Below are 27,940 nucleotides of genomic sequence, written 5' to 3'. Positions count from 1 at the left end.
CGGGGCCCCCAGGGCCCGGACAAGCCCTGCGCCCCCAGTCCCTGCCTCCTAGCACGTACGCCACGGGTCGACCGCCTCCGGGGAGCGCGGCCTGAACCGGCGACTTACTCACTGGCCGCTCGGCTGGCGCCTGCTGTCCAACTGGCCGAGCCTCCCAGTACTGCAGCTCCGGAGGCTCCCGGGGCTTCCGTCCGAGCCCCAGCCGCAGCGACAGAGGTCTTTCCAGGAACGCAGGAGCTAGCGAGTGGCCTCAGACCGCGAAGCCTCGGGAGTCCGGAGAGCCCGGGGCGGGATGGCTGTTCAGACACGCCCCAGGCCCTTCCTCAGCTCCGGTCCACCGGGTCCGGGAGGCGGAGAGCCGAGGAGCGAAGCGGGAGGACGAGGACACAAGGCCCCGCCCCTGGCCCGGGCGCTCCGCCCACTTCTGGCCGCCGGGCGCGCACGCGCACTGGCTGTCGCGTGTTGCCCGCTAGGGCGGAGTCGGGTGTGAGGGAGCAGGAGCTGTCGCGAGCGTTAGCCTCTTAGCTATGGCGAGCCTGCGGTGCCAGGCCGAGCAGGAGCCGCTCTTAGGCCACCGCACACCCGGAAGCAGGTGAGCGGATGTGGGGAGAAGGCCCCCTCAGTCTTCTGTGCTGTTGGGGCTGGCCCCTTTCCCGGCGTCCGCCGCACAAGGCAGGAGGCGGGGTGCCAGTGGGGCTGGTCGCGCGAGAGCAGGAGGTGAGCTCTCACCGCGAGAAAGAGTCTCCGTGAGCCGGGAGTTCTGGTGAAGATGTTAGGGAGACACAAACTGCAGCAACTTCCAAAGGTGCAGGCGCCAAGCCATTCTGCATTTGGCCCGTTACAGAGCTGAGCATTTTACGCAGAGCGTTTTACGCATTTCACAAAATTCTGAGTTATGGTTTTAATTGATAACTGAAGATGCCGCTCTTAGTATTAACCTAATTACCTCATTCTTGGTTTGCAAATAAACCTGCCTAAAATGGGTTCGCCTTTGTCCGATGCCAAATATATAAAGACTAATGTCTCTTAGCAGTTAAGGGATGAAGTGTATTTTGACCCTTTTATAATTGTTTATTTTGATTTTAATTTATTGACAGTAATTCGGAATTGTTTGTCTCACTACGCAATTACGTATTTTTGCTTTTAGGGAAAAGGAGTTAAGTATCATTTTAGTTGGAACTAATTGTATCATATAAATTGATATTTATATGATACAATTAGTTTACTTAAGCTGGCCACGGACCATGTTAATTTTTGTTCATTTGTACCACTTAAGCACCAAATCTTTAATTTAACCACTTGAAACTCTTTGGAAATGTATTTCTCTGGTCCCCAAATTACTAAACAATATATATGATGTAATTTTATCTATATTTTATTTGGGGATCATTACAGTTAATATCGAAATAACCTTGTAATAGAGTGATGTCCTCGGCCTATTGATGCAGTTTGGACTATTTGTTTCTATACTAATTTTTTATACACTGCTATACTTTTTAAGTTTTATATCTGCTTATTAGCTTTTCTGTCTCTTCTGTTCTGGCATACTGTCCCTCATCACGTTTTTGTTATCCGTTGACAACCCCTGTTTTTGTTACTATCAACAACAGCCTCTCTTCTCCCAGCTTTATTTTGGGGTTTCTAGTATGCTGTTGCTTTGAAAACCATATATAAGCTTAATGGAATTGTGTGTAGTTAGAGCATGGAAGTTTAACTAAGGGTTAAAAATCTCTCCTATTTTTTATAGAATGGCATATATAGTGTTAAGTACTTAATATATGTTATATCAGGAACTAATTTTATATACCTGACACATAGTAGATCTAATAAATGTTAAAATGTTATCTCTCTTCTTTTTTTCCTCTACCACTCCCAATCACATCACATTTGGGGAAAAAAAAAAATATTTTGGAGACTAATTTGACTCTAAGGTCTATCTTAGAAAATAATCTTGGAACATAAGAAGGTATTTTGTCTGTTTTGCTTGTCTTAATTATTTTAAAACATAATTGTCACATCAAGGTAAATTTGTTAACTCTGTAGGCATATGCGAAAATGTGATGCATATACACCCTCACGTATATCACCTGACAGAGGTAGGATGTCTGGTTAATATACTTGCCCTTACTCCAGGTCACAGGCCTGTGGAAAGATCAACGCAGTCTGGAGGGGCCTTGGTCTCTCTCTGGTCCACTATTAGAACCCATGTTGCAGCAAAGACAAATGTTCCAGGAGGTCTCAGCCTAGGAATGCCTTAGATCTCATCAAACCTTCCTTGTGTCACTTCTACATTAATTTTGCTGAAATTACACAGCCAAAATATCTTCCTGCAGCAAAGTTAATTTGCTCTCATCAAACAGAACATGTCATATGATGACAGGAATCACCTTTAATATTTAGTAGTTGTGTATCCCACCTATGGGAGATTTTATAGCTAGTTTATTTATTCATATATACCTTTATTCATTTTGCTGGTTTAACAAATTTCAACACTCTGGAATAATAATTTATAACATGCCAACAATAGCAAAATATTTGGCTTGGAAAACGTTTTGCCCTGTTAAATTACCTTGTGTCTCCCAAGTTTCCTTGTACCATGATACATGAATGCCACCCATAGAAATTCAAAGAAATAATGCTTATTTATAGTGAATTAGTACAGCAAAAACCAATACTAGTAAATTATAGATATCATATCATTTTCATGGCTTTAGAGAAAATAGAAGTGTGCCACAGAAAGATTTGCATATAATGATAACTTTATACTACTTTTTTCTTCTTTACACCTAGAGAATGGGATATTATAGAAACTGAGGAGCATTATAAAAGCCGATGGAGATCTATTAGGATTCTGTATCTTACTATGTTTCTCAGCAGTGTAGGTAAGTATTAGAAATTGGATAATTTTAAAAATTCATATAAAATATATTTTAACATTTAATTTTTAAGTTACTTTTATTGTGGTAAAAAACATATAACTTAAAAGTTACCATCTTAACCATTTCTGAGATCAGAGGTCTTTGTATGTCTACATAGTTGTATAACCAATTTCCAGAATTTGTTCATCCTGCAAAACTGAAACTCTTCACCCATTAAACAACTCATCGCCCTCCCCTTCCAGCCCCCGGCAACCACCATTCTACTTTGTTTCTATGAATTTGAGTACTCTAGATACTTCGTATAAATGGAATCATATAGTATTTTTCTTTTTATGATTCATTTATTTCATTTAGCATAACGTCCTCAAGGTTTATCCATGTTATAGTATGTGTCAGAATTCCCCACCTTTAAAGGCTGAATAATATTCCTTTGTATATGTTGTAGGAGAGGAGAAACATTTTCTCTACCTTCTTAGGTTCTGTAGCTGGGCCTGCAAATTAAGCCGACAAAAGACAGATCAACAGGAGAAAAGGATACAGATTTATTTAGATGTTAATATTTTTACATAACACAGGGGGCTTCATAGAACAGTGAAAACCCCAAAGAAATGTTTACACTCAGGGCTTATATGCCATTTCAACAAAGGGCAATAATTGTGAATAAGTAGGTAAAGGAAAGAGCTTTGGGCTTCTAGGGCTCGTAAACTGTGGGAAAGTAACTAGGAAATATATGGAGAAACTAATTGAAGTTATTGTAGTAAGGTTTGTATATACTCATCTCAGCATGGACTCATCTCCAGTGAAGAATGTTCGCTTCTTCCTGGGAAAGCACTTTTCTCAGGGGAAGTTTATGCTCAGTTTTTAGGCAGCAAGTAGGAATACAGAGAGCCATTCCTGCATCTGTTGTTAGTTGCCATCGGCTCAAAATGATCACTGTGTCAGTGCAGCATATTTTGGGGGGGCACGTTCTGATCCCCTTCAGTATGTATCACATTTTGTTTATCTATTCATCTGTTGATGAACACTTGGGTTGCTTCTACCTCTTGTCTCTTATGAATAGCGTCTGTGAACATGGGTGAGCAAGTATCTCTTCAACATTCTGCTTTCAATTCTTTTGGGTATATACCCAGAAGTGGAATTGCTAGATCATATGATAATCCTCCCTTTAATTTACCGCTCTACTGTTTTCCATAGCTGCTGCACTATTAGATTCCACCAACGGTCAGGGTTCAAATTTTCCCACATCCTCACCAGCTCTTATATTTATTTAATAGTAATTATCCTAATGGGCGTGAGGTGGCATCTCATTGTGGTTTCAATTTATATATCCCTGATAATTAGTAATGGGCATCTTTTCATGTGCATATTGGCCATTTGTGTATCTTCTTTGGAGAAATGTCTATTCAAGTTCTTTGTCACTTTTTAATCAGGTGGTTGTGTTTTTGTTGTTGAGTTGTAGAAGTTCTTTATATATTCTGGATATTAACCTCTTACCAGATATTTCATTTCAAATATTTTTTACTATCTGAGGACTCTTTTTTTCACTGCTGATTGTGTCCTTAGATTCGTATAAGTTTTAAATTTTGATGTAGTCCAATTTATCTATTTTTTTTTTATTGCCTGTGAACCTCATTTAATTTTTATATTGACACATTACATACAATTAGTAAAGTGCAAGAATCTTAATTTGTATAGCTCAATGTATTTTAATCTATTAACATTACTTATAAAAATGTAGTTTCTACAAAGTAAAACTTCATGAGGAAAAATTTTTTAATAAGAACTGTAATTATGTTAAAATGATAAGGCATGAAAATATACGGAAATTACCGATACTGTGCTAGTTTTTAAAGGAATGTTTAAGGGAATCATTCTTTTTCCCCTCAAGCCTAGTCTGTAGGCACTAATTTTACAAGCGGTTTCTTTCCCTGAGACAGATTTAGTGAAGGTCATTTTACTAAATTGTTTTCCAAATCCCTTCTATTTACTCCAGTCACCTGCTTGTTCTCTTTCACTTACCAGTCTTGTTCATAATTCAACACTGAGTAAAAGTACATTTTAAATAAAAGTACATTTTTAAAAAGTACATTTTAAAGAAAACTACAAACGAAAAGAATATTTTCAACCATACTTTGTAACACAATTTCACCTTGGACTATATATCTGTTAGGATGCCTTCCACAAATAACAGGGAAAAAATGTTGATTCGAATTGGCAGAAACAGTAATTTATTTTTTCTTATAAGATAGCCATAGTAGGACAACCTCAGGTAAAGTTCACTGGGGCTTTGGCTCTGTTTCTCAGTAGCTGTTTTGGTTTTGCCCTCATCTACACAGTGGCTTCATTTTTAGGCTGTAGCAAGATTGAAGCAGTAGTTCTAGGTGTCACATCTATTCAAGATAACTTACTGATCGAAATTGACTTTTTTTCTTAAACCTCCACGGAGTTCTTTCTCAGAGGTCTCCAGATAGGCGCCCCCACCACTTTACTTCTCACTGGTCAGAACTCGGCTACTTGTCAGTTTCTAAATTCATCATCTGCTAGGGATAATGGAATTACTCTGATTGAATTTCAGACCGCTCAGGATTTACTTTTTTGGGATTTGGGGTAGAGACAGTTTCCCCTAAAGCCTATGGCTTTGTGGAGGAGTGATGGATACCTTAATAAAATTAGGGTTCTGTCGGGAAGGAGGAAGGGGACAAATGTTTAGGTAGCAATTTCTGCAATAGATTGTTTTCATTTAAAATATTTTTAATTTTAACATATACAATTATCTTAAATTATAAGTAGTCATTTTAAATTTAATGGCAAAAAAGGAAAATTATTTTAAATAGATTTTAATTGGCATGTTAACCATTTTGCTTATTTACAGGATTGTGAAATTACAGCTTTGATTTTAAATATTAGTTGACTCAGTCTTTTTTTCATCAGTGTATCAATTCAAAATACACTAAAACGAAACTAATTATTATTTTTTAAAATAGGCTTTATAAAAGGGATGAACCTGCTACAACATGTATGAATCTTGAAAACCTTATGCTAAAAAAGAAACTAGGCACAAAAGACCACATATTATGTGACTCTGTTCATATGAAATTTCCAAAATAGGAAAATCCATAGGGATAGAAAGTAGATGAGTAGTTGCTTAGGTCTGGTGTGGGATTGAATGGAAGGTGGCAGAGTAATAGCTAAAGGACCCCGTGTTTCTTTTTGAGGTCACTGAAATGTCCTAAAATTGACGTTGGTGACGGTTACACATATTTGTGATTATACTAAACGTCATTGAATTGTATACTTTAAATAGATAAATTGTACGACATGTGAATTATAGCTTCATAAAGCTGTTTTTTAGAATTTTGATTGGACGCGCCTAAATTTAAAATTGACAAATAGCATTGGGGTTTATTATTACAGTTCTCAAGCAATAAAGGCTAGCAGAAATAATGAATATTCTTTCAAAGTAAAGCCATCTTGAAGTATCCTGGTTCTTTATAGCCACTGCCCCCTTTAAGTGATCATTTTCTTTCTTCCTAGTCTTTCTTTCTTCCTAGCTCTTCCCTACAGTCAGTTATCTCTCCCAAATACAGATTAGAGGTCTAGCACTTCCTTTATAACAAAGTGCCCTTTCCTCCATTCATTTCTGCTATAAAAACTTAAAGCTTTCAGTAAGTTCCACTTATAGTAAAGGCATGTGAGGAAGGAGAAATAGCTCCTCTGCTTTTATTATATTAGTTATGGCCAACGACTATAAACTATATGTTTTCAAGCCTTTAATATTTATTTTTCTTCTGATTAATAAAACCCCAAGACTTGATAAATTATAGTTTTGGGGGGCATAAATTTGTAAATTTAGAATAGCATTTTAAAATTCATGCTATAGTTTAAAAAACTGTATCTATAAATACTGTGAAATTATTGTAAGTATAAATAACAGAGTTTGCCTCTTTACAGGATTTTCTATTGTAATAATGTCTATATGGCCATATCTCCAAAAGGTTTGTACACTTCAATTTCTTCTTCCCTTAAGTAGCTGTTATAGTAGTAACTCTTATGTATTTAAGAGTTTTTTAGAGTCTCTTAGGTTTCTCTGATTTAATTTTTACTAGAATAACTTGAGATGATAATTCCTCAGAAGAGGCTTATATCATATGCCTTACTGTGCAAACCAGAGCACTCTTGAAGTAAAAGCAGTGCTATACCCGGAAAAGAGGATTATACTTGGAAATTCCCAGGCGAGTGCACATGTGGGGTCACTTACTTATTAGCCACTTTCACATCCCATCATTACCCCCTCCCTAATAAAAAGAAAACTAAGAGAAGAAAAAACTAGATTTAGTGCCACATTTGCATTGCTATTTAAAAATTAATTTAAAAAATTATATCACATGAAATTACTACCCTTGACACTAAAAATTCTTTCCATACTGGCAGAGTTATTGAAATTGAAATAGAAAACAATTCTAGAGCAACATCTTCTTGCTAAAAATACATTTGCATGTATCACAGTTCTTTTGATTACTATGGTCCCTGTATCTAGTCTGTTTAACCTCAAAATTCTCAAAATAAAGTCAGCACAAAAATTGAATTTTGAAAAGGTACACTCCTTTCTCCAGATATTTGAAAGCTCTTCAAAGGTAAATTTATTGATTTTATGAACTTATAACTAGTTCTTTGGTAAAACAAATGTAACATTTCCACTAAAAAACTTATCAATTATTGTTCTCAAGTCATTTGATAATGATATTTAGAGTTCACTGTGTGCCAGGCACACTACTGAAGCTTTTACCTAAATCATCTGTTGATTTTCACAATGACCCTGTCAAATGGTTATCACTGTTTGATGAGTGAAGAAACTCAGACTCAGAGAAGTTAGGTAGGTTGCCCAAGGTCACACAGCTAGAAAATGGCAAAGCAAAGCCTATCTGAAACCAAAATTTGACTGTTAACCACAGTGCTATGTTACCTAGTACCTTAAAATTTTTAATTCTTAATTTAAGGCTACTATCTCTTTGATGAATCTCTATTACCAAATATTACTTAGCCTAAAAGCCATCTGTGAGAAAGATAAAAAGCTAGGTCAGAAAACCCACAAAAAAACAATAACTGGTAAATTGTCTGTCCGAAAGGAATTTGGCACTACTTTGAGTCTCTGAATTGTCCTTCTGGCCCTAGCTGATAGACAGCCATCAGCTGAGTGATTCCTTAGGCTGTGTTGCTCAGAGATGCGATTTGATTTCCAGGAAGACTCATATTCTTAAACCCAAATTTTGAATTGGAATGGTAGGTTGTAGATCCAGGGAGTGACAGTAGGAATACTCATGCATGAGTTACAATAAAACATAATAATAAAACTGACATGTTAGTAAAACAATATATTTAAAAACACTAGTTTTTTAATATTGTGTAGGTAACATTCATTGAGTGCATACCATATGCTGACATGGCCCTAAGTCCTATACATGCTTTGGCTTCAATAATTCTCCTAACAACTCTGTCAAGTTATCCTCATGTTACACATAAGGAACTAAAACATGCTGGTTTTTTTTTTTCCCCAGCCACTCAAATACAGGATTTTTCAGAACCAGACAAATAGAACCTGGTTTGGAAATACCTTGATGCCAGCAACTGTGTTTACTCATTTCTATATCCCTATATCCCTATGACTGCACAATAATCTATAAATAGTTGAGGAGGCTTGGAACACCCATATTCATACTTCAGCTCCCAAAGTAAGGCATTAAGATTTCTATGACTTTGACTTTGTCAATATTAACGTGTCAAGAAGAATGTTTTGAGATACAATATCACACACTTTGGGGTTTTTTTTGTTTGTTTGTTTTAAGAAGATAAAGATCCAACTTTCACTGAAGTGGGCAAAACCAAACAAGTTTACAGATAATAACCATTCAATATATGTGGGTAAAGGTCTGAAAATAAGTGTGGGTGTGGGTGAGAGAGAGAGACAGACAGAGACAGACAGACGTACAGACACATAGACACAGATAGACATGGAGAATTGGAGTATTGCTTATCTAGGCTAAAGAGATCCTGGAAGACTTTCCAAAATCAGTTATACCTGAGCTTAAGTTTTGAAGGCCTACAGAAGTTGGTCACCTGAAGGAAAGGTAGGGGCCGGGGAGTAGGAGGTTAGGAAGGCATTGCTGGTGGAAGGGGCAATAGAGGAATCTGTGCAAAGGAGTAGAGGCAAAGAAGTTAGCTCATTTTGGAAACTACACAGTTCAGTGTGGCTAGAAGTTAGAACTGGGGCGAGGGAGCATACAGAGAGATGAAGTTAGAGAGGAGAGATAGTGGCCAGCTTCTGAGTTATTTTTTTATAACAGTCAGTTTAGATTGTATCCTGAAAACAATATGATAGAAATCAGTAGAGGTAGCCAGAGGATCAGAAATGCGATACCTTTATTATTATGAGAAAGAGAAATGCACACGAGCACAAGTAAGCAGTTTAGTTACTGAAGTTGATACCTTCTGTTGTAGAACCTATATCTCTCAACCCATTTTACTTTCCTGTTACAATTCTAGCAGAATTCTAGCAGATTCCAGTTTTCCAATCTCTGTAAAGAATAATATCTAATTAAAATAAGTTTCCAGTGGTCTCCCAACAAATACTGTTAGAGCCATCGCTGCCCTTGTTTTACTTGCCTTTGTCATCAGCGTCTGTGTCCTTTGCTATCTCTGTGTATGAAGCCTCAAAGATTTGACACTGCCCTTAAACTTCAACACCTAAAGATTTCTTCTACTCGAGAAGGCAACTCAGATAGGAAACCAAAGCCCCCAATTCAAATGCAGCATCCAATTCAACGAATGAAACATCCTATGAAGCTGGTGATGTAATTCAAGAAAACAACAATGGATACAACACAAATCAACATAGTGTATTAAAAATCCTGTGTTATAAAAGCTCATTGGAGAGATGGAACAATCAAAATAAAGAGTGCATTTCAAATTTAAAAAAAGCTCACTTCTGCCCATGAAACAGACACTTGATTATGATCCATTTATATCTTGAGAGCACACTTTCATCCTTTTGCTTTCAAACACTACACATTTAACATTAAAATTGAGATTCTACTGCTGTTTTGAAAGTTAATTTTTAAAATTTAAATGACATGAATTATATATTTTATATTTTAATAGAGAAAGCAAAGGGAGCTAAATAAGGTAAAAAATTAAAACCAGAGTACCTAAAATATTTTTAAGGTTAGAACTTTGAATATTATATATCATTATCCTTATTTACTCTTATTTTTCATCCCCCACAAGCAAAAATGTACCTAAATTTCTGCTTTAAGCTATTTAAATATATATTTAGAGGAGAGAAGACCATGGCCCATCTTAAGTTCTACCAATTAACCTATATGTTTAAATTTATTTCCTAAGGTTTAATGGTTCTTATTTCTTCAAATTACTATAGAGCCTATCATATTTTTAAAAATCCGATTTATTCCATAGTCCTTTTGTAAGTTAAAATTTTCTGTTTTCTAAAAGTAATTCATTTCTGAATTTTAATCATTTGGTTCTCCCTTCAACATTCATCATGATATATAAACACTTTTTAAGTGGTAAAATCCTGAATTGTCTATGTTAAAAGGAAGAATTAGAAATAAGTTTAATAAGAGAATCAGTCGTCTTTCAGAATTTGTGTTTTGTCTTCTTTATGCATTTGACTATTGTGCCCAGTTTAAAAAGTTACAATGCTAATGACTTTTTAGCTTATAGAATAGGATAAGTTTAAATAATTTACTTTATAAGAATTAAAGAATGACATTATTTTTGTTACTGTTATATATTTAATGTGATTATCTTTATAACAAGATTTTTATGAACGAGATATATCCATAATCATTTCAAAAGATGAAGCTTCTCAAGCATTTTTCTTTGCGTATAGTGAATTGTTATCACATTTAATTGTAATGTCAGAAGTTCGAATCCCTTATTTTAAATAATCTGTCACAAAACTTTTATGTTAGTATTTTTTTTTTAATATGAAATGTTACATAGTCAGAAAAAATGTATTTAGGTTTAAAATTTTACTCATCTTAGATAGCAATTCATAAAGCATTGCATTTTTTCTGCAGGTTGATCCAACAGCTGATGCACATTTTTTGGGCTGGGTTATTGCTTCATTTAGCCTTGGCCAAATGGTAACTTCACCTATATTTGGTTTGTGGTCTAATCATAGACCAAGAAAAGAACCTCTTATTGTCTCCATCGTTATTTCGGTGGTAGCCAACTGCCTCTATGCGTATGTCCACATCCCAGCTTCTCATAATAAATACTACATGTTGATTGCTCGCGGATTGGCGGGATTTGGAGCAGGTAATATGTACGTATGTGTTTGGTTGTGTCAGATTCACATTCATCCTGACACTTATGGCCCAGTCTTACCTGGTGGTCATCCATCCCTTCTCAATGTCTTATCTCACGGTTCTGTATAGATCTTTGATTACAGACAGACTCACATCTTCCTATCATTTTTACCTCCACTCATGATCTTCACGTCACCTATAGTTTCTCTTTTCTGTTCCTATCATTCATCCTTCAAGACTTAATTCAAGTTCCACATAGTCTTTGAAACTTTCTTAGGCTACCCTGCCCCTTGCTTATATACTGTTTTGCACTGTTTTCATCCTGCATCTTTAATCAGACAGTAAACTTTTTTGTAGAGTCAATTTATGACTTTTAAAAAATTTTCTGTGGCCCCCAGCAAAGTCTCTTGCACAATGCTCAATTAATTTTTTTGAGTTAAATTGTTAGTAGATTTCTTTTTGTTTCTTCTATTACAGGACCAAGCATGCAGAGTTTGTGACATCTTTTAAAAACAGATGTAGCAGTCAGTAGTATGCATTCATTCAATGCTTTCTCAGTATTTAATGATGAAAAAGTTTAACATTCTCGTAATGCTATTCTTTCATTCATTCAAATATTAAACTGTTTTCATATTACTAAAAGTAACTTTTTCTATTTATTGATGCATTTGCTCAGTATACATGGTTTGTATGATCATAAAGAGGAAGCAGTGACTATACTATAGGTTAATATTTCTTCTGTACAAAGCCAAATTAAGTTGAATTTTATAAACTAAAGGATATTTCTTTTACTGCTGTGTCTTTTCTTAGGAAATATAGCAGTTGTTAGGTCATACATTGCTGGTGCGACTTCCCTTCAGGAAAGAACAAGCTCCATGGCAAACACAAGTGCTTGTCAAGCATTAGGGTTTATTCTAGGTCCAGGTAGGTGTTTTCCACTTGTCATTACTTGAATTTCAATTTGGAAAGCTTTGGACATTCAAATGTTAAATGAAATCTAAGTATAAAACCTCACAATTGAAGGGAAAGGGAGGGGAACTAAAATTTTTTGATTCAGTGATGAGTCTATGCTCTTTGTTAACTCATGCCCTCTGGGACTAACCCAACTCATAGAGAATCTAAGTAAATTATCCAGAGTCAGCCAGATAATAAATGGGAAATCTGAGGTTCAAACCTAACTCTGATTCCAAAGCATACATTCTGTGAAATAATCATTTAGCTTGATAACTCTTTGTTCTTTTTCCATTTATTAGAAACAAAAATTTTTCGACTGAAGGATTTAAAGAAAATTATAGGAAATTCTTTACCCTTTGCCCATACCTTTAAGACTTTTCTAATGTTGAAGAAAATGAAAGAGTTTTAAAAACACTATTTTCTTCCTCTTCCAAAGCTTTCATCTTTTAGCTGAATATAAAAAAAAAAGTCATGATATTTAATATTTCCCCAAAGCCAGTTAATTTTTTTGGTGAATAGAGAAATTAGTAATTTTTATGCCTAGAATAATATTGAAAAACCATATATTATGGCTCATGCATTGAATATTGAAGTTGTGGATACCATCAGTTTGAATCCAACCCAGTTTTCTTGATTATTAACACCCCACCCCTACCTGTTTCCATTACTTCCTTCTAGTTAGCCCAGAAAAAGCTCAACAAAAGAGAATCTAATTCATGATTCACCAATATCTAATATTTCATTTTACTATTCTGGAGTAAAATATAAGCACAAATGTAAAATAATTAGATCTACTGTCATATTATGAAATACATGAGAACATAGTCTGTTTCTTTTTTGTTTACCACTCTACTCTCAGTATCTAGTACAGTATCTGGTATAGACTTGGGTTCTCAGTAAATACTCTCACCACCTAAAAAAGTATTTTGAAGATAACCCCATTTAAACATTTCATATTATAGATGAGGAAATGTAAGCCTGAAATGATGATTTTTCCAATAATAACCTATCAACAAGCACTGACATATACTGAGTGTTTACTGTGTGCCAGGTGCTGTTCTAAGTGCTTTAGGTGCAGCATCTTACTTAATCTTCACACTAAGGTAACATGTAAATCATTGAAAGAGCCAGATATACAATCTAAATCAGGACAGCAAACCACTATTCTTCCAATCTTGATTTTTGCTGCAAATCTAAAATTTAAAAATTAAATATATATAAATACTATATACATAGTAATATTTTAAAATATTTACTTAAGCCATGGCATTTTATTTCTCACAATGAAATTACTTTTAAAATTTACTTATAGAAGAAAGTGTATAATTTAAATTTTGTATGGAGATGTTTTTTTTAAAAAAAGTTATTGACAGGTTAATTTAGATGTAATCCTTTGTGAATTCATGTACATTAGTGTTTCACAGCTGTTTTTTTTTTTTAAATTATTGATCCCTAAAGGAGCTTTTAGACATTTTTTCCCTAACCACTCCATCCCATGAATTTTTAATACCATAGATCTACTGTATATCTTTTATGTACTGTTTGCATATCCTTGCTTTATGTAGAAAAAATGTTTGCCATCCCCCAGAAAGTTTTCTTCCCTTTGTTGAGATGTGTGATATAGATGATTCCATCATGTTACTTCTAATTTTGTGATAAATGTCTTTCACATTTTTTAAGCCTGTGCCTCTCATATAGTTCATCTGTATACATTTTAATAAGTTTTTCAGACCTGTTTTGCACTCATCGGAGAGAAGGGCGTGACATGGGAGACTATAAAGCTGCAGATCAACATGTATACAGCACCAGTTTTACTTGGTGCCTTCTTGGGAGTTTTAAATATTCTTCTGATCCTTACTATATTAAGGTAATCAGAAATGATAAAACAACATTTGTAGATTGTGAAATTAAATAAGCATTATCATTGTTGGAATTATTCATATGAAGTCTTTATTTGGTTTTATAGCTATAGTTCTGTTCATATTTCTGATCAGCTAATGTATCTAATACTCCTACTTGAAATAATAAGACAGTCTGATAAATGAGAACAGATTGTAAGTTCTTTGAAGATTCAAAGTTTGGTTTTGATTTACTAACTATAGGTTTCTAAGTAGGAAAATGTCATGAATGCAGCATTTTAAGTAGATTAATAATTAGTATCCACCTTAAATACAAAAATTATTTTAAATATATTTTATAGATCAGAAGAAATTTTATAAATGTACAGAAATTTTGTTATTTTATATTTCTTTGGAGTGCTTTAACCAAGAATCCAAAAACATTTATAACTAGTGTTTAAAATCACTGGAAAACTTTAAACACTGAGTAAGGTAAATCACATATGCTTTTGGATGAATTTAGGTTTCTTTTCATTTTATGTGATAATATAATAATCATGACTTCCGTCTTTTAAGTTTTATTGGTTATATCTCATTGGTAATAATTACATTAGAAGCCAGTAAAAGAAACTATCAGAATGTGAAAAAATAGAAGGCTAGTAATAAATTTGAGGCTTTTCTTTATTATACTAAGGCTTTCATGGATACAATATTTATCTTTTTCTTTTTAAGAGAACATCGCGTGGATGACTCAGGACGACAGTATAAAAATATTAATTTTGAAGAAGGTACTGTTAACCTGTTTGACTAAATTACTATAACATTATCAAAGTGTTTCTAATGATTCTGTCTGGTATTAGACTTTGCCTCTGAGAATAATAGAAGGTGATTGAGAGAAGATCTTCAAAGTTGAAAGTTACCTAAATTGATTTTTTTTTTTTTTTAAAGGATACTGATATCAGTTATTTGCTGTTCACAATTGGCAGGGTTAAATCACTTTGTCTTGTTTTCAAAGAGGCAATATCTAAAGCCAGGTTTTTTGGGTATTTTTTTGTGATTAAAAAGGGAAGTCATGACCCCGTATGTTTAGTGTCCAAGGGACTTAATTGCCCCCAAGTATAGCAGACTATTTCCAAATCTCATTTATTATTGGAGAAAGAACTTCCTCTCAGGGATCCTGAGATATAAAAGCAGGTACTATTATGACAAAAATTATAGAAACTCACTGTGTCTTAGGAAAGTCACCATCTGCCCCCTGCTGCTGCTACACATACACATAAAGATAGCATAAATGAACACATTCTTGAATTACTTACGTGGCTTACTTTGATTAATTGGGTAAATTATAAAATAGCATGATGGATGTATAGAAGTAGATTTAAATGGCTTCACATTTCTCAGTTTTATCAGGAATAGCTTATACTAAGTTTGTAGCTTAACTGCATAGTTCAGGATAATTCAGTATATTCACCTTGCCCTCCTAATTTATAAAAAGCATAACAAAGAAAACATATTTCTTTGCAAAAATATAAATGACAATATAAGGACTTTTAAAAAATGTGGTAATAACAAAGACATTTACTAATAATTTCACATACGTTTAAATTCAAAATATATATTTACTGAAGTGAATCATAACTGAGAACTGACTTAATAAACTGTTTGAGGTCTTCATGAAATCCTCATAAATGTAAGATTTTAGATAAGGTAGGTAAAAAACCTGCAAATGAAATTTAAAGCAAATGTATTTAGTATGAGGTCATTTTATAGAATTCTATAAAATACATTCTTATTTTGTTTTGAGACACAGCAAATAGATGATTGTAGTATTTCCTATAGATTACAGAATTGAAGTGTATCTCCTGGGAAGAAAAGTTACTTTTAAATGCCATTTAAAATAAATTCTGTTACTTTTAAACTGTGTAGACATCTAAAAATGAGTTTAAATGTTTAGTCATAGAATTTGCTACCTGTAATTTCTACAGTATTTCAGGTCATGCGTAGGTAACGCAGCCTTTCTCCTGCTCCCTACAGCAAGCACAGAGGAAGTGCAGGTTCCCCAGGGGAATGTTGACCACCTCGGCGTTGTGACCACCAATGTTCTGTTTTTCACCACCCTGTTTGTGTTTGCCGTTTTTGAAACGTAAGTTTTATTCTGTCTTCATCTAAATTAGATTATGTAAAATCTGTATTTCTTAATGCAATATAATCAGGCATATAGATGTTCTCAAAAACTATATGACATTTTTCTTGTCAAATGTATATAAATTTTATGTTTTTTTAACTTGAATGTGGATAATTGTAATCTTACTGTTCTTATCTTCCTTATAAAGGAATCCGTTTCACTAGCCTTTCTCCCTTTCTTCTTATTTTCATAATTATAAAACTTTAATTTGTCATGATTAAACTTTAAGCTATATAACTCGCTACGTATGTACATGGGTTTCCATCTGGCAGTTTTAACTGTTTAAGCCCTGACCCGGAACACAATAGTGTGAGATATCACAAACTCTGTATGGTTTGTTGACCTTGATGGCTTTTATTTTTAAAATACTTTTTTGTTATAAAAATAGTGCATTTCTTTGTAAATATTCCAAACACTACAACTGTATTTCCACACTCACTCCTTTCCTTAGAGGTAACTATTGCTAATAATTGAGTGTGTAGTTTTTCGAACATTTTTTCCTATGCCAGTATTGAGGTGTGTATGTGTGTATATTAAACCAGCATAGAACATATGTGATCATTTGACAACATAGTTTATTCCCTTATTAATACATTTTAACGCCAGTATATGTAGATTTGCTTGATTTTTAATTTTTTAAAAAATTATTGAGATATATGAAAGTTTCAGTTCATTCTAATTTTGGGGTATTTTGAAATTGTAAAATATAACATAAAATTTAGCATCTTAACTATCTTTAATTGTGCAGTTCATTGGCATTTAGTACATTCACAATGTTGTGCAGCCATTACCACTATCCATTTCCAGAACCTTTTCATGTAAGTGGAATCATAAAACATTTATCCTTTCATGTCTTGCTCACCACTATCCATTTCCAGAACCTATTCATCATTCCAAACAGAAGCTCTACACCTATTAAACAATAGGACACCGGCCCATGGTGACCCCTCTTCTACTTTCTCTATGAATTTGCCTTTTCTAGGTTCCTCATGTAAGTGGAATCATAAAACATTTATTCTTTCATGTCTTGCTTTATTTCAGTTAGCATGATGTTTCCAAGATTCATCTATGTTGTAGCATGTTTCAGAATTTCATACCTTTTTGGTACATGTATATGTATATATACCAATTTTGTTTATCCAGTCATCTGTCAATGCACATTTGGGTTATTTCCACCTTTGGCTATTGTGAATAATACCGTGATGAACATTGGTGTACAAGTATCTGTTTGAGCTTTCAGGTTTTTTGCTTATATATCCAGAAGTGGAATTGCTGGATCATATGGTAATTCTATGTTTAACTATTTCCCACATCAGCTCTTCTGATTTTAAAATTTTTTAAATGGTAATGTTCTTTTTTTAAGAATGAATATTTTAAATATATTCAATTCCATTTTATAGTCAGTTAACATAAGGAGATACAAAGTAGGAAAAGAAGCTTGGCAAGGAAGGAGAGAGTTATATGAAGGAAGAGAGACATTCAGAGGAAGGGAGGAAAATATATACATTCAAAGATAGGGATGAAAGGGATTGAAGAAGAGAAAAAAAATCCCAGAATATTATAATACCTAATAGCAGTAACATTATTTTATTGAAAAGAGACAAATTTAAACCAAAATATAACTACGATTACTTAGTTATATTAGAATGTAGTTTTGGTTGGTTTTATTTTCCTGTTTTTCAAACTTTTTGCAGTGTGGATATATTACTTTTATAATTAAATATTAAAAAATGAAAATACAAACAGCCAAAAGCACATATGTAACAACAGTATATCCTTAAAGTGTGTTAAAATTTTTGTTTATGTAGATCTGGTATTATTGTTTAAAAGATGCAAATTCTTGAATGGGTCCATATCATTATTAAAACTTCTATTTCAGATTTCAGTGACAATGACTATGATTTTAAATAAAATAAGAATAATTTCTTTTTTTGTTTTCTCTTAGCAACGTTACTCAATTAACAATGGATATGTATGCCTGGACGCGAGAACAAGCTGTATTATATGGTGGAATAATGCTTGCTGCTTTTGGAGTCGAGGCAGTTATTGTTTTCTCGGGGATTAAATTACTTTCTGAAAAGTAAGTTATCTGTCTTTGGTTTTGTTTCATGTCTGTTTTTTAAAAACGAAACATGAAACAGTTAACAATGTAAATGAATGTGCTGGTAAAATAATTTAAGGCTTTTCTCTCATTATTAGTTTTAGTCCTTGAATGTTAGCAAACAGATTTAAAATTTATCAAGGGAGAATATTTCTATACCATGGCATATTCTTTAGTAAAGCAAGATATTTTACAAAGTGAATAATTGTATTCTAATGTAGCATTTGTATTTTATGTTTTATTTAAAGTATTTCTAAAAGTATATGTCTTAAAACATTGTTCTGCTGCATGGTAATATATGGTAAGCAACAAAAAAGATTCAATGATAAGTCTGGAAAATTCTGGTTAAAATCACCAAACTTCTTTACTCTAAAACTCTAAATCTTCAATCTATACATACTATATTACCATCATGAAAACTACAGTATGTGACATTTCAGGAAGTTATTTGTAACTTTGACCACAGGACATTTTTTAAAGAGGCATTTTGTCAAAGTATAACTGTAAAGAACACATTTGGAGGGAAATGCCTATATAAAATTAAGTTCATCCATATAGTCTGGGGTGAGACATTAGTAGATCATTTTAGACAGTTTTAATTTAATTATTCCTAAGATACTTTAATAGTACTTTAGAACTTTAAAGTTCTAAAATCAATTAACAAATATTGAGTCTGTGTATATAGGGTTAGGTGCTGTGGGGGACACTATGAAGATTCCTCTTCTTATAGAGCCAAGTAGGAGGCCAACATATAGACAGAGACATAGATTCATATTCAAAGTTAAATAGTAAATTCATTACATTTTGCTACAGAAGTAGAGCAGTCATGCTGATAGGCATTCTTACAACTTGTATAATTCCATACCTTCAAAGACCTTATATTCTATTGGGGGAAAAGCCAATAAACACAAATACAAAGTCAGGTGTTGATAAGTACTATTTAGGAGGGTAGAGCAGAGAAAGAGAACGGCGTGGCTGAGCAGGGTTGGGAGAGACGGGAAGTGTTATTTTGATAGAGTGTCCAAGGAAGGCATGCTCTAGGAAGTTACATCGAAGCAAAGACCTCAGTGAAATCAGAAAACAGCCTTGTAATGGCCTGGAACTCTCCTCCCCAAGAAGACTGAGCTTTGCATGTTTAAGAAACAATCAGGAAGAAAAATTTGGCCAGAGCAGAAAGAAATAGCAAATGGGAGATCAGGTTGGAAAGATGTGAAGCCTTGTAGGTATTCTGAGGGTGATGGGAAGTATTTGGGGTTTTTTGTTTGTTTTAGGAAGCCTTGGGTCTTGTTTATATGTTTCACTTTTTATTATGGAGAATTTCTGACATATACAGGGATGCAGAGAGCATCAAGCACTGAATCTCTAATATCCGTTACCCAGCTTCAACAATGATAAACCCTTGGATAATCTTCATTCATCTGTACCTCCACACTCCCTGTCATAGACCTGAACTATTTTGAAGTTGACCCCAGACATCATTTTATGTCTTCCATAAGTATTTCAGTATGTATCTCTAAAAGTTAATGATGACAGCATTATCATACCTTTAAAAAAATGTCATTTCTAAATATCAAATATCCACGTAGTATTCAGATTTTCTCCACTGTTGCAGATGTTTTTCTTTTTTGTTGTTGTTGTTCCACTTGACTCAAATTCTTAAGTTTCTTTAGTCTCTCTTAATATATAGGCTTCCCCCTCCCCCCACCTCTCATCGCACAATGCTGGTATTTTAATTCTATCATTCCTTTATTTATTTGCTGGAATACTTTCTATAAAGAGAACCTTCCTATCACCAACTATTTGGTAATCTTGAGGTACAGATTGTACAGGAAAGGCAGGGTGATTCCTTTTATTAACTGATTTTCTTTTTAAAGAATTGGTTCCTTTAGCATCCTCTAAGTGACCAAAAGTATTTTATTTTAATACAATGTGAATTCATAGATTATAACATTTTTATGTGTTTCATTCCATTGCCATTACTATTGTTTTTGGTGTTCACATTGTCACGTTTGGGGCCAGCTTCTTCAAATTGGCTTTGAGTCCTTTTATCATGACCTAGTAGTCACTGATAGCTTCTGTGCTCTCTTGTATGACAAGATGCCCAGGCTCTATTATATATTTTCTGTCTCAGCCAGTTGTTAGGGAAGTTCCTTTTAATGGGAAATTATATTTAGCATTCATATTAATTGGAATATCACCAAAAATATCAATATATTTTATAGCTTTTAAAATTATAAAAGTAATGAAACTGTTGTTTCATTTTTAAATTAGAGTTTCTGTTCTTCAACAGGATTGGCGAGCGTGCTCTTCTACTAGGAGGACTCGTCGTTGTATGGGTTGGCTTCTTTATCTTGTTACCTTGGGGAAATCAATTTCCCAAAATACAGTGGGAAGGTATAGCCATACATAATTCTATAATGTCAGCTCTTATATTCATCTAAAATTCACAAGTGATACACTGTACTAATTTTGCTTTTGCAGATTTACATAATAATTCAATCCCTAATACCACATTTGGGGAAATTATTATTACTCTTTGGAGGTCTCCAAGAGAAGATCATGGTGAGGAACCAACTGGTTGTCCAGCTGAACAAGCCTGGTGCCTGTACACCCCCATGATCCATCTGGCCCAGTTCCTCACATCAGCTGTGCTAATTGGAATAGGCTATGCATCTTGCCATACTATGTCCTATTCATTATATTCAAAAATCCTGGGACCAAAACCTCAGGTGAGTCAGTTACCCTGGCATTGCTATTATGTGAAATATACATGTAAGTGCTCACATCTTGTGCTATCATCCTCTGTTTTCACACAGACTGTTTTGGGGGATTTTTATCATATTCAGCATTTCAAATTTTTTTAAAAACCCGTAACTTTTGTAAAGTACTAACAGTACGTATCTGAAATTTAACTAAAAGTACTCTAACTTAGAACTCAAGAGATCTCTTGAACAAAGAAATTACGAGTGCAGAATCTTTTTCAAAGAAAAAATGTCTGAAGCATAAAGTTTTGAAACTCATTCTTAAGCTAGACAATGGTTAGGAAACCAAAATTGATAGGCAAATTTGAATCTAGGCCTCATTTCTTCTGGCCTTGAGGACAATTACAAAAAGATGAAAACACAACAGTCTTAAAGTATACAGCAGCTATGTATTTTTTAAAATTAGTTTTATAAGCATTCCATATTCATTATATAAAAATTAGAATACAGAAGCAAAATGGAGAATAAGAATACTACCTATTCTTTTAAGCAGTTGTTTAGTATTCTATTCATCAAACATACCATAATTTATTGAATTCACCACTGATGGTTGTTTTCAATTTGGGGATATTGAAAGTAATTATGCACTGCACGTTCTTGGGAAGAGTGTTTGGGTCACAGTTTTGGGTTTTTGGAGGAGTGGCATGTTGTTCAGTGAAAGGTGGCACAGTGCAGTCAGCCAAATAATGTCTTCACATCTCTTGGATGAGTTACTTGAATTTTCTGAGCTTCAGCTTCCACATTTGTTAAATGGGGATAACACCAATCAGATATACTTGTGAACATTGGAAACAATATATGGAAAGCACCTAACAGTGTTTGGAAGGTAGCAAGTACAAAATAAAGGTTAGCTTTAAAAGGTAAGTTAATAAATTATATTGTTCCCAGGGCTTCAGCAGCCATTACGTTTATCCCTTTTCACTTTAGTTTTTCCTAACTTGGCTCTATCCAATAAGATTGTTGTTCACTATAGCTGTATTTATAGAGAGGCATTTTATATTTAATTCACAAATAAGAGATGAAAAGTGATTCCTTTGAGTTTCCCATAGATTAGTAATAGTGGCATCATCTTTGTTTTTAAAATGACTAAACCTGAATTGAATATCCATCTGCTCTTTCCCCTCCCTGTCCCACAGGGCGTGTACATGGGCTGGTTAACAGCATCTGGAAGTGCAGCACGGATTCTCGGACCCGTGTTCATCAGCCAAGTGTACACTTCTTGGGGCCCACGATGGGCATTCAGTCTCATCTGTGGAATAGTGATGCTCGCCATCATACTCCTGGGAGTGGTTTACAAAAGACTCATTGCCTTTTCTGTAAGGCATGGAAGGATTCAAGAGTAACATAGCCAAGAATGTGATGAAAACTACTTGTTGTGGGAGACTGCTTTACTCAGGCTCTGCTAGACAACTGCTATGAGTCACTTTCCAAAAGTCAGGCTTTGGATACTGTGTTTGAAATAATAAGAACATGTATGGAATAACACAGGGAATGCGTGAATAGTAAGATAATATAAAAACACTTTAGCTCATAATTTCTTTATCTCAGAAAAGAAATATTCTTCATTTAATACCTCTGGGGGTTGCATGAACTCAACGATAGAATGGACAGTGGTCTATAAATATGAAATTGTACCCTTAAACTACAGAAGTGTCATTTAAAATAATAAGAATATCTATGCAGGGGAACCATAAGGAGAGTTCTGTATGCATTACCTATAACAGAAGGAAATTAATATCACTATTAATTTTTCCACTTACCATGCCTGCCATCCTACCTTATTTTTAATGCTACACCTTCTGTCTTATCTAAGTAACCACTAAGTTAATAGACGAGTACAAATGATGCAATATTTGAGTAATAAAGAGGATTAAGAGATCAATATGGATTTCACTACCTTTAGTAGGGCTAACTACTTTTTTCTTTCAAGTGCTAGTACATAATTCACTTTAGAAACATAAGCCAGGTATGTGTTATTGTATACACATACTGAACAGGAAACTTATAATTACTGGCATTTTAAAATCCTTTAAATTCTAGAGAAAAACTTCTACTTTGTTTACTTTTCTCGTCTCAGTAGTGACAGGGTAGACACAACAGTTTCAGTTTATGTCTGCATAGTTATTTGGAACTGCAGAATTTTACATTTGGATGAGCCATGGCAGCCCCAATATAGTCAGGCTAATAAACAGTTGAGGCAAATGGCTTTAATCTAACCATTTACTGAATTTACTTGAGTCTCTGGTCTCTATGTGTACGTCTCTACCTCCACCTAAGCTGAATGCTGATGAAAGGAACTAGTATAGAAGTATGATTACAGATAATGTTACCAAAAAGAACCAAAAATATGTCTACTTTTCCAAATGTTTTCTACTCTGAGTTATAAACATTTTCAAGCCTGAGAGTAAAGACTATTATCTGCACTTTATACTAAGTTTGTTATACTTTTTTTTTTGACTTGAAACAAATTTATTTCTCACGGTTCTGGGAGGCTAGACGTCCAAGGATCAAGGTGTTGGCAGAGTTGGTTTCTAAGGAGGCCTCTCTCCTGGGCTTGTAGGTGGGTATCTTCTTGTGTCTTTTGATTTTTTCTAGCTTTATTGAAATGTAATTGACATGCAACATTATGTAAGTTTAAGGTATGCAAAGTGTTGATTTGATACACTTATATATTGCAGAATGATTACCACCACAGCATTAGCTAACACTTTTATCCCATCACATAATTACCATTTCCTTTTTGTGGTGAGACTATTTAAGATCTATTCTCTTAGCAACTTTTAAGTATATAGTACAGTATTATTAGCTACAATCACCATACTATACTTTAGGTCCCTGCATCTTATTCATCTCATAGCAGGAAATTTGTATTCTTTGACTGACATTTTCACATTTCTTCCATCCCCTAAACCCCTGGAAACTATCATTCTACTCTCTGCCTCTAATAGTTCAGCTGTTTTAGATTTCACATACAAGTGACATCTTACCTAGCATAATGCGTCAGAGTCTATCCATGCTGCCACAAATGGCAAGATCTCCTTTCTAGTGGCTGAATAATATTCTTACACACACACACGCACACAGAGACAAACAGGTGTGAGGTGGTATTTCATTATGGGTTGATTTGCATTTTCCCCAGGATTAGTAATGTGGACGACCTTTTTACGTACCTGTTGGCCATTTGTATGTCTTCTTTTCTCTGGATAAATGTCTATTCAGATCCTCTGTCCACTTTTTTATCCCTTTTTTTCTCCTACTGGAGTTTGCTAGACTCAAGTCCAACTCCTGCAGCTTTAATAGAAGACTTAATCTGACAGAAATCATCCTACAATTACATTTTAGAGATTGTTTTCACTTTTCTCCACCTCCCTAACAAGACTCTGCTTCAGTTAGATTTATTAGAATCATAGCCAGTTTTCTGGCTGTTTGGTCAAGTCCTGGGAGCCTTCTTCCCTAATGTTCTACCTTTCCTTCCTACGTCTTACAGTTTCAGGGGCACTCTAATCCTAAAGAGTAAACTCCACCCTCAGTTTAGACACTGTGCATGACAGAAATAACAATACGGGTAATGATGAAAATGATAATAGTGAACATTTATAGAGTTCTTTTCATATACCAGGTAATAGGTAATGTTTAATTCTGTTCCATAGAGTGAAGGTACTATTATGATTCCCATTTCACAAGTGAAGAAACAGAGGCACAGACAAGTTAAGGTACTTGTCTAAGTAACAGTCTGTCTTCAAAGTCCACACTCTTAACCATTATATTTTTCATAATGGGGAAAATAGCCCAGAAACTTGCAGTAGCAGTTAATTGCTAATTTTAGGGTATATTAAGTTATCGTACTGGTGATTCCTATTAGCAGAAATATTTGAGAAACATAATTTGAAGTCCACTGACAGGTTTTTATCTTAGCTGAATGGTTAGCCTGTTTCCGTGTAAGAATATGACAGAAGTTTCCCAACTTCTAAAGACATAATAGTCAATAAAATTCAGATAAACTATAAGCTTGCAAAATGACTACCACCTTTTTTTGGAGAGCATTTTCTTCTCCAGGGGATTATACCAGCACACATCTTGGCACAAAGATAAAGAGGTGACATGGAGTTGAGAGAGCAGGGAGGTAGTCTGAGAAATAAAGTTAAGGACAAGTTGAATATAAATTTAAAACGATGATAGGAGACTCTACGGTATGAAAAAATTGCAAACAACAAAACAAAACTATATTTAAGAAAAGATAGTTTTGAAAACCTAAAGTTAAACTTAAAAAAGACTGTCATATTTTGTAGGGATTTATAACCACCAAGCTTCTTCATGCTACCTTGCTGAGCTTGGGTACATTTAAAATAAACTCCAGTTCGTCTAAAACTTTTCCCTTGCACAAAGTAAAATAAATCTGTATGTAATGTGTTGTTTTGGAGAGGATAAAGTGCTCATCTGCATCTGTTCAACATTTTTTTTTTTTTTTATGCCTACAGCACCTTGTCTTCCTCGGTGGTCTCCCATCCAAGTACTAACCAGGCCCGACCCTGCTTAGCTTCTGAGATCAGACGGGATCAGGCTTGTTCAGGGTAGCATGGCCATAGACTCTTCAACTTATTTGGAGAGGAATTTTGATACCAGTTTTGACTACTGAAGACTTACTTGTAACAATGTATTTTATATTATTAATGTATATTTTTAATAAACAAGATTATATATGTACCTTAAGCCTTAAAATTTATATTTTCAATACATATTTAAGGGGTACCCACCATGTGCCAGTCACCATGGCATTGTTGGGAACAGAACAGTAAACAAAATACAAAGCCTTATGGGACTTACATAATGGCAGGAAAGTCAGACATTAGTCAAATGATTACCCTGAGGGAAGTTTATCTTTGAGGGAAGGGCGATGAAAGAGAAGTATGGGGGACTATAAGGGTGAATAACGGTATCTGACTTGAACAGAAAAATCAGGGAATGTTTTTTTCTCTTTAGCTCGCAGAGGAAAAACAGCTCAGACAGAAGGATCAGAAAAGGCTCCAAAGAGCCAAGTCTAGCTTACATACCCATCTCTGAACTAGGCAGATGGGCAAGGAACGGAATCCTCTACTAACCCAAGCCTGGATCATGCATTCATTCTGGGAATGCAACTGTTGTGTGTGGGAGGGAGAAGGAGACAAACCCTATCAGGCCCATCTCAATTACGTGGACTAAACAGATTTATAACTGGATGAAGAGGAGGTTCTACCAAAGAAAGGTTTGCTGAACTGACAAATACACGTATTTATCCATTACACTTACAACTCTCAACTGTTTTCGTATTCTAGAAAGTATCATATGCACCACTGTGGAAAAAGGATGAAGCTGCTCGTACCCAGCTTTAGCCAATGCGGGTCCTACTAAAAACTCTGAGCACTTAGAAATATAACCCATTTATGATATATGAGTGTCGGGAAGCATGGCTCTATACCATGTTAAGAATTTTAGACTTAAGAAAAATGAGAAGGCATTTAAGGTAACACGGTCTCTATAAAGAAACTTGGGCTCCCTGTAGAAATGGCTGATTGCAGGTGTGAGGCAAAGTGAGCCTGAGACATCTTGTGCCAGAAAGTAAGGGAGCTATCAAAGACTACAGAAGCACTGCCAAAAGGACTCAGTAGTCAAATAAAGGGACTTCTGGCCAAAAGTAAGGCAATTAAAGCACTGGAAATCTATGAGTTCATAATACTAAAAAAGAAACTTAGGAGGTTGCTAGCTAGGGCTTTAGTTTTGTTTTTTTTCTGAACACCAGAAAATAAAGACTCAAGGGTCTATTCCATCTTTTCTGTATCGAAACTTTAGGGTAATAATCAAACACTGCTGAGGGAGAATTATTTTCTGTAGAAGAATCCAGGCTAATAAATACAAAGAGAAAAACAGAACTAGACAAATCTCCATTTAGCAACCCCTAGTGAAATAACAGCTTTGGGCAACAATCGTCAATGAATGCTAAAACTTCCGGGTAAAAAAATTCATGAGAAACTTAAAGTATGGATGAGGCTGACAATACTTAAACCCACTCATCATTAATATCATTAAAGTAGGTAAGCATTATGTGCTTCCTGATTTGATGAAGCAGGAAGTACACAGCAATATTAAGCTGTGAATATTGTCATAGTCATAGTACTGTTTACACTGCATAATTGATAAACAACCACTATACCACTCTCCTGAAGAATATCAATAGAGACTCAAAGGGATTAAAGGAAAGTCAACCTCCAAGAAGGCAGGAAAGGAAAAAAAGAGAAAAGTATGGTTAAAGCACGAAATAAGTTGGCGGACAAGCAATAAGTCTAGACAAACAGTAAAATAAATCAGAAATAGCGATAAATGTAATAAGCAAAGTAGACTAGAGGTTATTTGATTGGATTAAGAAACAAAATCCAGGGATAAGAGAAATACAAGAAACATAAAGATACATTAAGATCAAAAGAGATTATAGAAAAACACACCTACTTAAATTATGTCAAAGCAAAATGTGTTTGGGTTTTAGCTTTCGAAAATTAGCTAGGAAGTTTTTATTACTTCCATTTTTAAAGGGAAACTCATATTTCTGGTATGTTTTTCCCCCTAATAGAAGGGCTTAATTTTCTTCCCAAAATTTGGATTCATGTATTAAAATGTGTTAATGCTAATAGATATTGCCATATTGCTTTGTTAAAATTTATACTCTAATCCTGAGAATGTCCTGCTCATCTTAGGGAGCACTATTATTTTATTTTTTACCAATTGCCGATACAGAGAGATGATTTTCTTGTTTTAATTTTGCAATTTATGTTGCAAATTGTTTTTCTTATTACCTTAGACAAAAAACTTCAAAACATTGTTGAATAATTGTGACTTTGAGTATTCTTACGTAATGGAAATGGC

At 34.6% G+C, this 27,940-nt stretch overlaps 2 protein-coding genes, 1 long non-coding RNA gene and 1 pseudogene across 12 annotated transcripts in view; 2 read left to right on the top strand and 2 right to left on the bottom strand.

Moving 5' to 3' along the window:
- ABHD18 (abhydrolase domain containing 18) overlaps positions 1-358 on the bottom strand; it is a 33,973-nt gene extending 33,615 nt beyond the window's left edge. The window contains exon 1 of one of the 4 annotated variants that reach the window (XM_015593933.2): positions 109-358. The gene's annotated coding sequence lies outside the window, so the exon portion shown is untranslated. The remainder of the gene's footprint in view (positions 1-108) is intronic. The other 3 variants (XM_015593934.2, XM_015593932.2, XM_006917762.3) reach the window with 3 other exon arrangements.
- A 39-nt stretch (positions 359-397) lies between these two features.
- Positions 398-23,474, top strand: MFSD8 (major facilitator superfamily domain containing 8). Of its 7 annotated transcripts, none has more exons than XM_006917763.3 (12): positions 398-592; positions 2,791-2,882; positions 6,831-6,874; positions 10,976-11,216; positions 12,017-12,130; positions 13,883-14,027; positions 14,731-14,786; positions 16,033-16,141; positions 18,129-18,263; positions 20,575-20,678; positions 20,766-21,013; positions 22,183-23,474. In XM_006917763.3, exons 1-12 carry the CDS (start codon positions 528-530, stop codon positions 22,387-22,389), a joined length of 1,560 nt encoding a protein of 519 aa, XP_006917825.1. In that variant the 5' UTR covers positions 398-527; the 3' UTR covers positions 22,390-23,474. The 7 variants fall into 7 exon arrangements, with proteins under 7 accessions (XP_006917825.1, XP_024906674.1, XP_015449436.1 ...); XM_015593950.2 differs by having other exon boundaries at positions 592-717; XM_015593949.2 differs by lacking the exon at positions 398-592 and adding an exon at positions 617-805.
- Positions 23,475-23,607: 133 nt separating this feature from the next.
- On the top strand, positions 23,608-25,756 carry LOC112484604. Its single transcript, XR_003048055.1, has 2 exons — positions 23,608-24,759; positions 25,525-25,756. It is a non-coding gene; the product is annotated as an uncharacterized LOC112484604 (long non-coding RNA).
- LOC112484662 lies at positions 25,516-25,634 on the bottom strand (annotated as a pseudogene).
- Positions 25,757-27,940: the final 2,184 nt, after the last annotated feature.

The sequence above is a fragment of the Pteropus alecto genome, unplaced genomic scaffold, assembly GCF_000325575.1.
Source record: "Pteropus alecto unplaced genomic scaffold, ASM32557v1 scaffold17, whole genome shotgun sequence".
In the NCBI taxonomy this organism is placed as follows: Eukaryota; Metazoa; Chordata; class Mammalia; order Chiroptera; family Pteropodidae; genus Pteropus; species Pteropus alecto.
This window is presented reverse-complemented; position numbering and strand designations above follow the sequence as displayed.